The 17,098-nt window shown below is 40.3% G+C and overlaps 1 protein-coding gene across 1 annotated transcript; it reads right to left on the bottom strand.

Annotated features, from left to right (window-relative positions):
• Positions 1–122: 122 nt before the first annotated feature.
• Positions 123–12,252, bottom strand: LOC123499890 (glutamate receptor ionotropic, delta-2-like). The gene is made up of 10 exons (XM_045248424.1): positions 12,110–12,252; positions 11,305–11,432; positions 10,020–10,141; positions 8,591–8,816; positions 7,016–7,161; positions 4,844–4,933; positions 4,182–4,252; positions 3,561–3,656; positions 2,369–2,575; positions 123–232 (listed from the first exon to the last, which is right to left on the bottom strand). The coding sequence occupies exons 1-10, from the start codon at positions 12,250–12,252 to the stop codon at positions 214–216; spliced, it is 1,248 nt and encodes a 415-aa protein (XP_045104359.1). The 3' UTR covers positions 123–213.
• Positions 12,253–17,098: the final 4,846 nt, after the last annotated feature.

Below are 17,098 nucleotides of genomic sequence, written 5' to 3'. Positions count from 1 at the left end.
TGTTCCTGTGACGATGTAAAGGTGAATTCGTGTGTGTAAGTGTGTGTGTGTGTGTGTGTGTGTGTGTGTGTGTGTGTGTGTGTGTGTGTGTGTGTGTTGAGGGGGGGCGTTTATTTTTTTATTTTTTATGCATTTCCATTCACTTTCGTCTCTTTTGTGTTCGTTTTCTCATTTCGTTTGAAGCACGTTCCTCCTTTTCTCCGCTCCACTTCATCACTTCAGGAACCGCTGCCTGGTGGAGAGGTTGCAAAATGCCATCATCATCATCATCATCATCATCATCATCATCATCATCATCATCATCATCATCATCATCATTCCTTCTATCACCATATACTCTTACATGCTTTTTTTTTTTCTTTTATATTCTTTCCAGTTCTTCCTCCCTTTATACAGCATCTCTTGAGTCTATATTCAATTATTTCTCCTCAGCTTATTTTATCGAGGAAAATTCGACAATACACACACACACACACACACACACACACACACACACACACACACACACACACACACACACACACACACACACACGCGCGCGCGCGCGTAGACCTGCAAGCCATAACAATGCTAATGAATTCTTTTTTTTATCTTGCCTTTCCTATTATATTTCAACCTTTCCAGCAGCACTGACTAGAAACCGGTACATTTCTCTGACAGATTCCTGGAATAACCCCATTCAATACTGAGACGCATTTTTGCCATAAGTTTTGGATGAGATGGACGATTTTATTGACGTTAGGAAGGGTCTATGGGGGACAGAAGATTAATAGCCAGAATTTTCACTATTTTAAACCTCACATAAGTTTCTGAAGCTGTATTAAATCACGAAATAGTAAATAGAATGAATATGGAAACGCGTCACGGTAATGAAGGAATTAACTCTCTGTGGTTTACGAATGCTCACTGCGCTACCCCAGAGACATTTGTTCCTATCCTTTGGCTAATTCTATCGGCTCTTTAAGGACACTGGCAACTGAATGGGCCTTTTTTTTTATTTATATTTTAGTTGCCCTTTGCCAGTTTTCCTCTCTTACATAAATAGAAAAAGAGTAACTAGGCTTTGTCTCCCCTCTCTCCTCTCCCTTTTCCCTCACAAATCGTCAGCACTACAGTCTTCTAATTAACTCAGAAACCATCCACCCAAGTTTAATTACCTTGGTTTCCTCCTACTCCTTTTGCCCTTGCGCTCCTGGTTTTCCTCTCCTCCTTCCCTTGTCCTCATTCGCTCTTCCTAAATTAAATGACCTTGGTTTTCTCTGACTCGTTTTGCCTTTCCGTTCCTGGTATTCCTCTTCTCTTTCCCTTGCCCTTCACTCGCTCTTAAATTATCTTAGCTCCAACTGGCTCTTTTGCCATTTCGTTCCTGGTATTCCTCTCTTCCTTCCCTTTCCCTTCACTCGCTCTTAAATGACCTTAGCTCCAACTGACTCCTTTTGCCCTTCCGTTCCTTGTATTCCTCTCCTCCTTCCCTTACTCTTAAATGATCTTGACTCCAACTGACTCCTTTTGTCCTTTCGTTCCTGGTATTCCTCTCCTCCTTCCCTTGCCCTTCACTCGCTCTTAAATGACCTTAGCTCCTTTTCCCCTTCTGTTCCTGGTATTCCTCTCCTCCTTCCCTTGCCCTTCTCTCGCTCTCTCCGTTTTACTCTCCTCCGGTTGGCTAATTAATGACCAATTACTAAACAGTAGTTGATGTTCCGTTGTGTAACTTTCCTGTACATTTTCTGTAAGTTTCCTTCGCTATAACTGGCAGATGTTACAAGAGGGAGGTGCTCTTATTGATTACTCCTCTCCTGCTGTCGTCCATGTCTCGTACACTTTATTCTCCTCTTCTTTCTTTCTTCCTTCCTTCCTTCCTTCCTTCCTTCCTTCCTTCCTTCTTTCCTCCTTGCACTTTTTTCCCCCTCAGTGGTTTTCTATTTACTTTTTTCTTTTTCTCATCTTCCACCTTCATCTCCTAATTTATCTTTCCCTTCACCTCGGCATATTTATTTCTCCTCTCGTCTTTCATGTTCTTTCCCTCTTTCCCTCTCGTTTTTTTCCATGCCACCTTAATACGCCAACGGATCTTCTGTGTCTGTTCTTTATGATTATTTTTGCATGATACTTCTCTGTTCTATTTTTTATTAGTTATTTACTATGAATGTGTTGCGTAAAGAGAGAGAGAGAGAGAGAGAGAGAGAGAGAGAGAGAGAGAGAGAGAGATAGTGATGAATAAACGCATCTCTCTCTCTCTCTCTCTCTCTCTCTCTCTCTCTCTCTCTCTCTCTCTCTCTCTCTCTCTCTCTCTCTCTCTCTCTCTCTCTCTCTCTCTCTCTCTCTCTCTCTCTCTCTCTCTCTCTCTCTCTCTCTCTCTCTGACGCACCATAGTATTTTCTCCATCACCAACACCGCCAGGGCCAAAGTCACGCCGATCACGTAGAGGAAGAAAGCGCCCTGTAAATGTGTGATGGTTATAGCGCTGGTCTGTCCTCGCCTCTTGCCTCCCACGCCTGTTATTCTGCCGCCCAGCTTAAGAAACTCGTCCCTCTTGTATTTCTCCACAAGCCCAGACTGAACAAGGCGCTCCAGGCTGTGAAAGTGAAGGAAGAGGCGTTAGTATGAGATGTATCGACTTTTTGCTTTGGTTTGTGTGTGGTTTTGTTTTCCCAATGCGGGTTTTGTTTCACTTGCATTTTTCTCCCGTGATGATGAAGTAAAAAAGTGCTCCGAAAAAGTAATGGTTTTGGAAGAAGAGATTATGAGTGATTATGGCTAAACCAAAGGAGTGATTAGGTGTTATTAACTCTTTTTTCTACCCTTTTTCCAAGACTTTTCCTTTAGTTTACTCTTCCTTCTGTGTTAAGGAAGTAGAAAGTCAAAGAGAGAGGAGAGGGATGAGCAAAAATAATGAAATGATTGCCACTGGATTATAGAGAGAATGAAGCGATTATTAAGGTTCGAGTGGAATTATCGCATTTCAAAAAGTTTTGTAAGTGCTTGTGGTTATTGTTGACTGGGGGACTCCTTTTCTGACTACACTTATTTCCGAGGTAATGAAGCCCCATCAGAGCTGTCCTTTGTGTAGCGATGTGTTGGTACTGGTGGTACTGCGCGCGTGATGCCAACTCGATATGAAAAGTCTTTACGTATGATTCTCTCTCTCTCTCTCTCTCTCTCTCTCTCTCTCTCTCTCTCTCTCTCTCTCTCTCTCTCTCTCTCTCTCTCTCTCATTCGATTTATTTTTTGTCTTCTTCATTTAATCGCTCCAATACTGAGATACATTTTACCTTGAGATTTGTGTACGATTAGACATTTACATTTACATTAGGAATGGTCTATGGAGGTCAGAAGATTAATGGCCACAGTCTTCACTATTTTAATCCACCATACGAGTTTCTGAAGCTGTATAAAATCACAAAATAGTTAATAGAATGAATATGGAAACGCGTCGTAGTACTGAAGGGGTTAAGTCACTAAATCACTCTCTTTGTTCATTGGCTGAGATTACCAACATGCATTCCTTTCACCTTCCCTTCCCTCCCTCACTCGCACATTCGCCTCTTCAGTTAGCTTACACTCGATCAAAGTGCCTCCTGTAATCAGCTCCCTTCATGCAAGCGATGCCGTATGTTTGAGGAAAGAAACTCTGCCGGCCCAGGTAAAAGTTGTCCCTACCTGTGGAGATAAACACGAGAAAAACGGATTAGTAGGAAAACCAGTTGGTGAAAAAAATATATATAATTCTTCCTTTAGGCAAAACAGAATTGTGTAACAGAAGAGATGATTGAATCCGTGCCAAGATCAGCATCACAAGTGTTAATTAAGATCACTGAGAATAGCATGTGATTAATAAATATCTGAGAAACATAAAACTAGGGAAAAAAGTGGTCAGTGGAAATAGACAATAATTTGTTGAGCAAGGAATGATTACAACTAGGCATTGCTATATAACTTCGCCTACACACACACACACACACACACACACACACACACACACACACACACACACACACACAGTCCCTCCCCATCAAATGATCTTATATATAACACCCTTTTCATAAGCAATACGACGTGGAACTCCTTCACTGACAACACTACAACGGCATGGACAAACACTACTTAAGCTCCTCGTCAGGCAAGCACTTAACTCGTACAGTACGTAGCTGGCGAGGAGGCGATAAGCAAACACTGACCACTTGCCTTGGACTATCATTTGAATTTCCATGCTAAGTCTTGCATCGATGTAGACGGCCGGTCCTTGCAACACCTGGCGGGACAAACTCGTGAAGGTCAGGGCTTCTGGTTATGAGAGTATTATGTATCTCAATTGGTCTCCATCTGTCTATCTATCTATCTATCTATCTATCTATCTATCTATCTATCTATCTCTCTCTCTCTCTCTCAGGACTCAAGGTTAGAGAGTATAACGTATTTCAACTGGTCTCCATGTATCTATCTATCTATCTATCTATCTATCTATCTATCTATCTATATATCTATCTATCTATCTATCCAGGACCCAAGGTTAGAGAGTATTACGTATTTCAACTGGTTTCTATCTATTTACCTATCTATCTATTTATCTGTCTCTCAATCTATCTATCCATCTATCTATCTCTTTATCTATCATTCTATCTATATCCTCGTAATTCTCTGACCGACCGTTTGATTGACTAATTGGCTGATTAATTGAATATCTGACTGACTGATTTATCGACTGACTTCATTACACACTCTTTGATTTCCCTCTTTATGTATATATTTCTATGCATCTTTCCCTATATAACATGAGAGAGAGAGAGAGAGAGAGAGAGAGAGAGAGAGAGAGAGAGAGAGAGAGAGAATATTATGTGCTTACTCTAGCGATGCCATTTGAAGGAGAGTCCACGTAATGTTTGTCAGTCGTCATCAGGCGTCCGATCTGGTGATATACCCCTGAAGTGGCTTTCTGTGTGTGTGTGTGAGAGAGAGAGAGAGAGAGAGAGAGAGAGAGAGAGAGAGAAAGGCAAAATTATGGTTGTAAAGTTCAAATGGTTTCATAATAAAGTAAATCCTTCATAATTTCCTTACAATTTCCAGTCAAAGCGTGTCTAATCTCTCCATCGACTCCACCGAAACTGTGAAAAACCGGAATATTCAAAGACTGACAGACACACAGGCTAAAAACAGAGACAGACACGTAGACAGACATGCAGATAGGCAAAAAAAAAAAAAACGTAAAATGAAAAGGTATACAATAACACCTATGGTCTTTCAATACATATAATACTGACAGACACGCAGACTGAAAGGGAGAGACATCTAGGTTGACAGACATACAGATTGACAAAAATAAATAAATCAGGTGAAATGAAAAAGTATAGACAGATACATTTATGGTCTTTCAATGCATATAATACTGACAGACACCCAGACAGAAATGGAGAGAGAGACACGTAGACAGACATACAGATAGGCAAATGAAACGATAGACAGAAACATTAATGGTCTTTCAGTGCATATAATACTGACAGACGCAGACTGAAAGGGAGAGACAGACAGGTAGACAGACATACAGATTGTCAAAAAAATGAATAAATCAGGGAAATGAAAGGATATATAGAAACATTTATGGACTTTCAGTGCATATAATACTGACACACACACACACACATACACACACAGATTAAAACGGGTAGACAAACACGCAGACATACATATAGACAAAAATCAGGTGAAATGAAAAAAAAAGTATAGACAGATAATTAATGGTCTTTCAATACATATAAAAAAAAAACGCCAATGTTATAATGATATCTAATATGTTTGTTATGCATTCGTATAAATACATATACTCTTAATTTAAAATGATAATGCAGGTCACAGTATATGTATATGAAAATTTTTGAAACGCAAATAAAAGAATAACATTTTTTATATATAATAATTACTACATCAATAATTCTGTCATTCATGGTCCTGCATTAAAGTCTTCATTTCACACATAAGTTTACCTCACAGCCAGTCTGTCCCGCCTCTTTCATTGTCATAAATAGTGGGATGAATATTTTCGTGCATACTCCCGCATATATTTGATACGCTCCCCTGCAATCATTAGCCGAGGATGAATGGATGCTACTCCTGGGGGTGATTGGTATACATGATTTATAGTTGGCGTCAGAGTAAAAGCAAAAAATCACCCTTAAACTTTCAGTAATGGGACGCAATTTTACCATGAGTTTTTGAGTGTGATTAGACTATTTTATTTACATTAGGAAGGGTCTATGGAGGTCGAAATGTCAATGGCCACATGAGTGTCTGAAGCTGTATAAAATCATCAAATAGTAAGCAGAATGAATATGAAAACGCGTTATGGTAGTGAAATGGTTAATATCATTCAACCCTTTGTTATGAAACGCTCTGATACACTTCAGAATTGGTAGAAGCAGAAGCACACCTACGCGTTATCTAGTCCCCCTTTAAAAGAGCAACATTTTCTCAGCTTTCTGTCCTATTTATCTATTTCAGACTGGTACGCCTGACAGCACGATTGCAATATACATGTGACTCGCCAGACAGGTCGACACGAGGCACCTACAGCAGTGTGATGTGTTAATAGGATCGAAGCAAACTTATTGGCTCAGGAATTAGGTTCGAATCCTTTATCACAGTTACAGGTTTCGTCATAAGTCTTAGTCGATGTGATTTTAATCCTTTCAATGTTGGGACCTTGAGATTTATTTACGATTAGACTATCTTATTGACATTAGGAATGGTCTATGGAAGTCAGAAGATTAATGGCCACAGTCTTCACTATTTTAATCCCACACTTAGTTTCAGAAGCTGTATAAAATCACCAAATAGTAAACATAATAAATATGGAAACGCGTCATGGGACTGAAAGGGTTGATATCCACATTCACAAATCGCTCTACTCTCTCTCTCTCTCTCTCTCTCTCTCTCTCTCTCTCTCTCTCTCTCTCTCTCTCTCTCTCTCTCTCTCTCTCTCTCTCTCTCTCTCTCTCTCTCTCCAATTTTCCACATGGCTTACTTGAAAGAGGAAGTCGATGCTAATTTCTTTGATGGTCACTGGGTAGAAGCCTTGTTTGGACGCCTCGAGGAGATCAGCGAGGGAGTCAATGGGTTTCTCGTAGACAGGGAGGGCCAGCACGGCGGTGAGGGTGCCTGAGTACAGAGCTTGGGAGGCAGTGGACATGAAAGGTAGATTAGAACGCATGAGAGGAGAAAGAAGAGGGGATAAAAAGGTGCTCTGGTAAGGAAATGTGGGGATGGAATATTTGAATAGGATGGTGAAAATGTGGAGAGAGAGAGAGAGAGAGAGAGAGAGAGAGAGAGAGAGAGAGAGAGAGAGCACTATGAATAATGGTTGTGAAAAGATATTATTGCTGCTGTTACTTTTTTTTTATACCATGTGGGCTTTTCACAGGAATTTATGGGCTAAAGGGGATACTTTTTAGAGTACCTCCTATCTCAAAGCCCACCCGATAGGAAACCGTTGCCCCGAGTGAGGAAACCCAACCTACACTCGGACCGTGGAGACCCCTCGGACCCCAAAGTACGCATGGTTCCACTGTACCACGGCGACCTCTGACGTTGTTATAGTGACAGTGCTGGTGGTAGTGGTAGTGGTGGTAGTGGTGGGTGTTGAATGCTACACGTGTGACGCTTTTAGTATAACCTGAGCTCCTTTTTTTGCAGCGTTGAGTGATTCCTTGAAATCTTTGGAGCTGAAAAATACGAAAAGGATCACTGAAGGAGCTTTAATATTGAAGTCCGGTGTCGCTGGCTTGGCTTCCTCTACTTTCTCGATCTCTTTTATGTGTGTGTGTGTGTGTGTGTTGGTGGTAGGAGAGACACAGAGCAGGGGACGTGTGTGTGTGTGTGTGTGTGTGTGTGTGTGTGTGTGTGTGTGTGTGTGTGTGTGTGTGTGTGTGTGTGTGTGTGTGTTATATATTACTGCTACACTCTACTAGATTATTTTATCTTGATAATCCGGAGCGGAAACACTGCCCAGTACTCCCCTTCCATCACACACACACACACACACACACACACACACACACACACACACACACACACACACACACACACACACACACACACACACACACACACACACACACACACACTCACACACACACACACACACACACACACACACACACACACACACACACACACACACACACACACACACACACACACACACACACACACACACACACACACACACCGCGTAGTGTAGTGGTTAGCACGCTCGACTCATAATCGAGAGGGGCGGGTTCGAGTCCCAGGAAGCGGCAAGGCAAATGGCCCCTGTTCACCTAGAAGTAAATAGGTACGGGATGTAACTCGAGGGGTTGTGGCCTCGCTTTCCCGGTGTGTGTTTTGTGTGATGTGGTCTCAGTCATACCCGAAGATCGGTCTATGAGCTCTGAGCTTGCTCCGTAATGAGGAAGACTGGCTGGGTGACCAGCAGGCGACCGAGGTGAATTAGACACACACACACACACACACACACACACACACACACACACACACACACACACACACACACACACACACACACACACACACTCGTCCCCTGCTCTGTGTCTCTCCTCACCGCTCACGTAGAAGCAGTAGAGGTACCAGCCGGCAAACACGAGGCGCAGCGGCCACAGAAGGGCGGGCAGACGGTTGCTCTGTACCACCAGGCTGCGGTACATGTTGAAAGTCAGGTCGTGCAAGGGAGTGACTGTGGGTTTCTCGTGGAAGTGGCAAGTCAGAGCGCTCACCACCCATAGCACTAAGCCAACTGCCATCACACTCACCCCGACGCTCACCCAAACCTAGGAAAGAATAGATTACGTAGATATGTTAATGAAAATTGCTTGAATATTGTCAGTTTTTTCGTACATTATACTGTTTTTATATTCGTTTTATTTATGTATTTATTTGCTTGCTATTTTTTTCATGTTTTTTTTCTTTTAATGATTCAGTTGATTAATTTATGATATTCGGCTAATGATTTTTTAAATTTATTCATTTTTTTCTTTTTTCATTTAGAGTGAGTGAGCGAGTTTCATTATTTTTTTAAGGTTTTATTTGATATCTTTTAAAAGTTGAAGTATGACGGAGTTGGAAGGAATTTCATATTCATCTTTCTCTATTTGTCTTTTTGGGAAGTGATGCGCAGCTGTATTTGAAAGTTATGATTAAGAGTCTGGCCAAGTTTTTTATCATTTTTTTTTTTTTTTTTAAGATTTCACTGTACCTTGTCGTTATGTTTGTGTTGTGTTGGCCAAAATAAGGATACTCTCATGTGTCGCTGTTTTCTCCACGATCTTTCATTTGTTTTGTTGTTGTTGCATAAACGTATATTTCAACCCATTTATCTCTTTCTTTCGGCTTACTCTATCGGACCTTTAAGGGGTCTGGCAATTAAGTAGACCTTTTTTTTCCCTTGGCCAGTTTCCCCCTCCACCCTCGTACATACCAAAAATATAGGCTGCCGGTACATTTTTTTTCTTTTTTTTTTCTGTGATGTGCTATCGTTTCCAAGTCACTGTACCCTGATAAAGAGTAACAAACAGCTTTAAGTTAATACTTCTGAAAGATACAACTGACAACACAATGATACATCAGTGAGTTTAACCCTTTCAGTACCATGATGCGTTTCCATATTTATTCTGCTTACTATTTGGCGATTCTATACAGGCTCAAAAACTTATATTGGGGATTAGAATAGTGAAGATTGTGGCCATTAATCTTCTGACCTCCATAGATCCTTCCTAATGTCAATAAAATTGTCTTATCATACCAGAAACTCATGATGAAAATGTGTCCAGTGCTGAAGGGGGGGTTAAACCATTTTGTAGCTGCAGCTGTAATATTTTTTATCCATGTGATGAAAAGCCAGTGTTAAAGTGCTATACTGCCATTAACGTCTAGATAGTTAATCTTCAAATGCTGTGTACCGTGACCCAGTGTTCACTGCCGCGATCTGTTAGCTGTGACCAGTGACTGTCCTCCCGCGGCCCCGCACCACCTGCCTGGAGGGTAAATGGGGACAGCACGGCAAAGGCGCGGCTCCTCTCCTTGGGTGCAGGTGAGGTGCAGGCGGAGGACTCCATGAAGTAAGGCCGTGTGAAGTCCACCACTGTCTCTCTGGCGCCTGCAGAGTGAGCTTAGCATGAGCCACACCCTCACAGATCCTCCCTCAGTCTGACCTGTGACCCTTAACATTCTCTGACCTTTGACATATCTGACCGGTACTCACTCCTTTCCTCTGTCGTGATGCATGCCTCGTTGGGTGCACATTTCAGGGAGGAATATGTGATGTGTTCGTTAACAAAGGTTTCATTTGGCGTACAGAGGGAGGATTGACTTCCCCTGAGCAGAATATCAGTTGTATTCGAGGAACAAATATGTCAATGATAAAGAACGAAAAATGTACTTTAAGTTAGATGAACTATTAACAAATTGTGATTTTTTTGTATAGAGAGGAATGAAGTTCATCGTATGTTCATGATTGAAATAATATTATTTCATCTTCTACGAACCAAAGTTTTATTAAAACGTTTTATCAAAGTTTTTCTTTATTGATTTATTTGGAAAAATATTCAGAAGCTAAATATTTTCCTCATGAAAAATTATCGTAACATAAGAATGATAAAAAAAAATATTCCTAATTAAAATACCAGCAAGAAATATATTGACTGGCATTCCGTCAATACGTAACACCAGAAGTCTACTGTTCAGTCTGAGGAAAGGACAGTATTTCCAGTGTAAAGAAAAAAAAAAACCTAGACCTACACAGGTATATTCATTAAAGTGTTCACGTATCAATATTAAAGTGGAAAAATACTACCTGTTGCTACTTTTCATTATGTGATAGACAATTCAATTAAGCATTCAGAACACAATTGACTTTCAGAGCGAGAGAGACAGAAAGAGCCAGATAGATATATATATATATATATATATATATATATATATATATATATATATATATATATATATATATATATATATATATATATGTGTGTGTGTGTGTGTGTGTGTGTGTGTGTGTGTGTGTGTGTGTGTGTGTGTGTGTGTGTGTTAGTGTAGCCAGGGAGTAGATTCTCTTGTTTGCAGACGATATTGAAGGCGTGAGCAACTTCAGCATTGTTCAGTTTTTGCTAAGCTTTCTCTATTTGTCTTATTAATTCTTTGTTGTTATATATATATATATATATATATATATATATATATATATATATATATATATATATATATATATATATATATATATATATAACACCATAGCTTACTACTACATTGCATTTTTTTTACCTGTGATGGTAATTTCATTAATAGCCAAGTGTGCTTCCCCCCGAGCCACCATTCCAATCATTCCAGTCACTGTCCCGTCAGCCTGCGGTCCTCCCCACTGGCCACCCTCCTCCAGCACCACCTCGTACCTGCGCCCGCCTCCGTAAGCAAGAGCGCGAGGGATAAGGAAGGGAGGCGATGAGGGCACGGTTGAAATAGCCACAGGGAATCAAAGAAGCGAACACAAAATGAATACGAGTAGAAAGAGAAAATGGGAATAAATGAAGAGAACGGGGAAGAAGAAGAAGAAGAAGAAGAAGAGAGAGAGAGAGAGAGAGAGAGAGAGAGATCCACCAAAGAAGATCGACTGGCAGAAGTTAAGAGAGAGAGAGAGAGAGAGAGAGAGAGAGAGAGAGAGAGAGAGAGAGAGAGAGAGAGAGAGAGTTGGAGATAATATTCTGTTTAGACAAGGATTACGGAGAACTAGGACGTTGAGAGAGAGAGAGAGAGAGAGAGAGAGAGAGAGAGAGAGAGAGAGAGAGAGAGAGAGAGAGAGAATATAATACAAATAACAATAACACAAAACACACGTAAATATAAACTGAAGTACTGACTGAAATAAAAAGAAAAGAAAAGAAAAAGAAAATCACACATAGAAGAGGGAAGCAAAATGAACAACAAGGAGAGAAGATGAAGAAGAGGAGGAGGAGGAGGAGGAGGAGGAGGAGGAGGAAGAAAAAAAATAATAATAAATACACGAATTTCTCACGACCAACCATGACAATATTCCCAAGAGCACACAAGGGCGACTCTCGGGGGAACTCACGTAAAGTTAAGGGTCTGACTCAGGGTGTTGAGGATGCTGACGTCAATTCCAGCGTCAGCCTCCACTCGTCCACCAACTCCCTTACGTAACCCAAAGAAGGGCCAGTTGTCCACCACCGACACCTGGAGAGGAGGGATGGACATGTAGGTAGACTCTTGGATAGACTGTTGGGTAGAGTGATGGATAGATAGATAGATACGTAGATAGAGTGATAGATAGATATGTAGATAGAGTGATGGATAAGGAGATAGATAGGTAGATAAATAGGTGAGAGAGAGAGAGAGAGAGAGAGAGAGAGAGAGAGAGAGAGACAGAGAGAGAGAGAGACGGACGGACAGGTAGATAGGTTGATTGATTGATTAGGAGAGAGAGAGAGAGAGAGAGAGAGAGAGAGAGAGAGAGAGAGAGAGAGAGAGAGAGAGAGAGAGAAAGAAAGAGAGAAACAGAGAAACAGACAGACAAACAGTAATTAAATTAAAGCTTTACACACATAAAAATAAATTACTCAAAAGTAAAGAATAATGTACACAATGTTACCAGTATTTCATCCTAACCTGTCTGCGTGTCACTTGTACGTCCTCGAGCGCAAAAATCAGACACACACTGATATAGATTAATTAAGTTTTGTGCATCAATGTCGAGGAACGTGACCACGGCGGAACAGTTGGAGGAGACGTATAAACCTCACAAAGTACTATATATTTTTTTTTCATTTTAATACAAGAAGGAAACTAGGCAAGGGTAATAGAACAAAATAAATAAATAAACACTTCAAATGCAAAATCCCTTAAAGATTGGAAAGAATTAGCCGAAAGACACAGACAAAGATAGAAATGTGAAATGTTTGTTGATTTCTTTGGATTTTCTATCTGTCTGCTTTCCTCGGCCAAGTTTCTATCACGTAACGCAAGAGAAAAAATATATCCTCTGGTTTTACGGTTATGATTTTTTTCCAATAACTTAATTATCTGACCAGTTTTCGTTTTGTTATTTTTTTGTAGTGTGTGTGTGTGTGTGTGTGTGTGTGTGTGTGTGTGTGAGAGAGAGAGAGAGAGAGAGAGAGAGAGAGAGAGAGAGAGAGAGATTAGATAACAGAATTAGTATAGTATTTTATTTCATTTTCCTACGCTCGAAAGAGTAACAAGAAACAATATTTATTACAGGAGGTGTTGGTAGTGATAGCAGTAGTAGCAAGAATAGCAGTGTAGTATCTATGATTATAATGGTGTATTTGAAATATTAGTAAGAGTAAGCGTTCTAATAGAATGGATAGAGTAAGTCATGATGATGATTTTGAAGATGATAATAATGCTAATGATAACAATAATGGAAATGATAATGATAAGAAGTAGACCAAGAACAAGAACAACAAGAACAAGAACAAGAACAAGAACAAGAACAAGAAGAAAAGAAGATAAATGGTAATAGCAATAATGATAATAATAATGATAATAATAATAACAATAATAATAATAATAATAATAATAATAATAATAATAATAGTAATAATAATAATGATAGCAATAATGATAATAACCAATCTTCTTACAAAATGTTCCTGACAAATGCCTTTTAGATCGCAGGGAATAACCAGTACAAGGAATAATGAAACACAGGAGGGCATTGCCAGTCCGCCTGCTCCACCACCGCCAGTGAGTGGCCTTTCGCTATTCGCAGAATTTAATAACCTTAAGTATCTTCCCCTGGAGGTCCGTGGGAGGAAGTGAACGTGGGTCCGATGACATTGGCTTCAGGTACGAGTAGCTCCTCGATTCTCTGCTGAGGTCTCCATTTTCGTTTCCTTCTTGAAACTCCTTCCAGCTGACAAGAGGGAGAAAAGAGTGCAACATTTCTCACCCGTGTAAAATGAGTTTTCATAACGAAGAAACCTATTTTATTATAGTGAGTTAAAGGTAATTACTTTCATAATAGATGAAATTCAGTTTCAGTTACACTTGAAAGACGACGTGGTCCTCGAGCAAGCTGGAGCATTAACGCAATTTAGCTGTGATGTTGTTAACCCCTTCAATATCAGGACGCGTATTCATATTTTAATTTGCGATTTAATACAGTTTTAGAAATTTTTGTGGGGGATTTAAACAGGGAAAACTGTGGCAATTAATCATATGAAAATCCATAGACCATTCCATTGTAAATAAAATGGTCTAATTACACTCAAAACTGAAGGTAAAAATGCGTCCCAGTAGTGAAGGAAGTCAATGGCAAACTGTTTGAGTTGAAAGCATTAGACAGATTCATAGACAGAGAAAACAGTTTGGCATTACCATACTCTAAACAGGCAATATCACGTGTAAGCTCCTCGCCACGTGCAGCTTTCCTTACATTCAACAAATGAAATACGGGAGTTCCTTACCGTGCGCTCATTTCGTGTTTGTTGTCCTTGACGAATGAGAAGATAATTAATTTCTCTTCTTCTTCTCTTCCTCCTTCTCTTCCTTCTCTTCCATCTTCTACACGTGTCGCTCTTCTTACCTTGATCAAAGAAGGACATTTTGTGTTATTTTTAACGCAGGTATGTGGGTATGAAATAGTTGCAAGAAAATACTCACTTTCGTACGTGCCTCATCCCAACACACACACACACACACACACACACACACACACACACACACACACACACACGAGAGAGAGAGAGAGAGAGAGAGAGAGAGAGAGAGAGAGAGAGAGAGAGAAGGGGGGGATGTTGGGAGGAAAGAATGTTACTTGTTATTGCTTAGCCTGCAGGGAGACAAGAATCGAGTGAAGGAAGAGGTATGAGGGAAGAAAAGGGGAAGAGAAAAAAAGGAAAGGAAAAAGAAAAAGAAAAGGTTAAAAAAAGTTAAAGAAGGAAAAGTGGAAGCAAACTTTACAACAATTCCATGAAAATTTTGATAAGAGAAAAAAAAGACTGAGAAAATCCGAACCGAACTGAACATAACAGAGCAGGGAAGATCGACTCACCCTCTCCACAACCCCGGTCATGTTCGTCTGCCGGCACAGAAGGATTACAAGCGTCTGGTGGTGCGGCGCGTCAAGAGCTAGTTTCGACAATACTCTTAGGCGTTCGTGGAGAGAATCTGTATCGCAGCTCCTCACTTCAACTGCAACCTCCTCCTCTGTTGCCAAAGCTTGAGTTCCCCACTGCCCCACTGACTCAGCACCCCTTGCAGTGTCTGTTTGCAGTGATTTGTCCCCAAGCATAGTGATTTATCAAAGCCATGGTTGTCTTTGTTTGTATTTTTGCCCAAGTATGAAAAATAGTAATATATTTGTTGACGTGAAGTTATTTTTCCATCTTTCAAAGTTCGGAGAGAGAGAGAGAGAGAGAGAGAGAGAGAGAGAGAGAGAGAGAGAGAGAGAGAGGGGGGGAGAGGCGGAATGAATTATAATATTCCAAACAGTTGCAACCTTTCCAGGAATTTTCTAATAAAATGAAAAATAACATGTCGTTACACTTATTTACGTTCTGAAAAAAACAAAACAAAACAAGTGAACTGTTTTTAGAATTAAGATGGGATATTCATTGAATATTTTCTTACCTGAGAGAGCCTTCTTCCACACCAGCATCACTTTATTTTCATAAGTCCTGTGTGCGAGATACTTTGTGAGGGCGGACAGGTGGTGGTGGACGCCGCTCTCCTCACTCAAGCTGCGGCGAGAAAAAGGGAAGAGAAAAGTCCAACGTTTTTGTGGCGGAAGACACTTTTAGACGATTTTACAGAAAATTTTTGTACGAGGAGAGAGAGAGAGAGAGAGAGAGAGAGAGAGAGAGAGAGAGAGAGAAAGAGAGGACGCAACAAATCACTCTACCAAGTACACGTGGAGTAAAGCGATCATTGGTATTGGTTTGCTTTGACGCCATCATGTACTGAGGCAACATTGAACATTACCCTCCCAAGCTGTGTGGATGTGAGAAATCTTACCCTGGAATTCTGTTTACAAGACGCTGGCAGAATACGAATTAACTGAATGCATCATGTGATGGGTAGATGTTCAGGAAAGGGAACTGGCGGAGTAGTAATAATTCTGGAGGAAGGTATATGATTGTGTCTTTCTGGAGTGGACAGACAGCAGAGGCTTGCGCTTCGCCACACTGAAACCGACATGACGTACGATAGAAAACAAAGAAATACCAGAAAATAGCAAATTAGTAATAGGTAAATACATAAAATAAAGGTGGATAAATAGATGAGTATATTAATAACCACTGAGTTTCGGCTCACAGGAAGTTGCTCGTGGTAAACTACACTGTCTATTCTAAACTGAGAAATATAGAACAGCCAAGACGAAAACTCCTTTCTACCCTTACAAAAAAAAATATATATTCTCAGTCTCTAAGTTTACAAAACCGTAATATAGACCAGCAATGAGAACAAGTACAATTTTCTAAAGGTAACGGAGGCGAGGTTAGTGCAAACATGAAATATGCTGGAAATGTTAATGTTGTAGTGTAAATGTGAAGACAGGGGTGCGTTAATCCTGCTCACATCCAGGACAACACAGCTTGGTAAACACGCCAAGCAGAACACAGGCGCGTTATTCCACACGTATGTATAATAAACACACACACACACACACACACACACACACACACACACACACACACACACACACACACACACACACACACACACTAGACATGAGAGAATATTGTTGTGGTCAATTATCATAACAAGTGGCGCATTACAAGGCTTTACTTCAGTGATATTAGTACGTAGTATCTTAATCTAAACTGAACTATCTAACTGAAACAAGAAAACTGCTCGAAGAATTTTGCTCACAATACAACGAGTAATAAAACAATAACAATAAAAAATCCAGGAATGCACCAGTGAGATATTATGCTAATGGAGCTTAGCGTGGAGTTTGGAATTCAGTGTAGACTAATGCAATGTTTTAAATATGAAGCGACCAACGAGGTGGTGAAACCCGAGTAAAAGATAAAAGAATGAAACGATATGAGACACAGGAGAGATGATTGAAGTAGAA

This window comes from Portunus trituberculatus, chromosome 50 (assembly GCF_017591435.1).
Source record: "Portunus trituberculatus isolate SZX2019 chromosome 50, ASM1759143v1, whole genome shotgun sequence".
In the NCBI taxonomy this organism is placed as follows: Eukaryota; Metazoa; Arthropoda; class Malacostraca; order Decapoda; family Portunidae; genus Portunus; species Portunus trituberculatus.
The sequence above is the reverse complement of the archived record's forward strand: the minus strand, read 5'-3'. Positions and strand labels throughout refer to the sequence as shown.

Bases quoted from the DNA above. Each gene is read 5' to 3' on its own strand.
- LOC123499890 (XM_045248424.1), bottom strand. From the start codon at position 12,252: ATGTCCATCCCTCCTCTCCAGGTGTCGGTGGTGGACAACTGGCCCTTC. The intron at 8,817-10,019 runs GCAGGTGGTGCG...ATTCTTTCCTAG, and splicing joins TGTCCCCATTTACCCTCCAG to GTTTGGGTGAGCGTCGGGGT. The intron at 4,934-7,015 runs GTAAGCCATGTG...ACACACACACAG, and splicing joins GCATCGACTTCCTCTTTCAA to AAAGCCACTTCAGGGGTATA.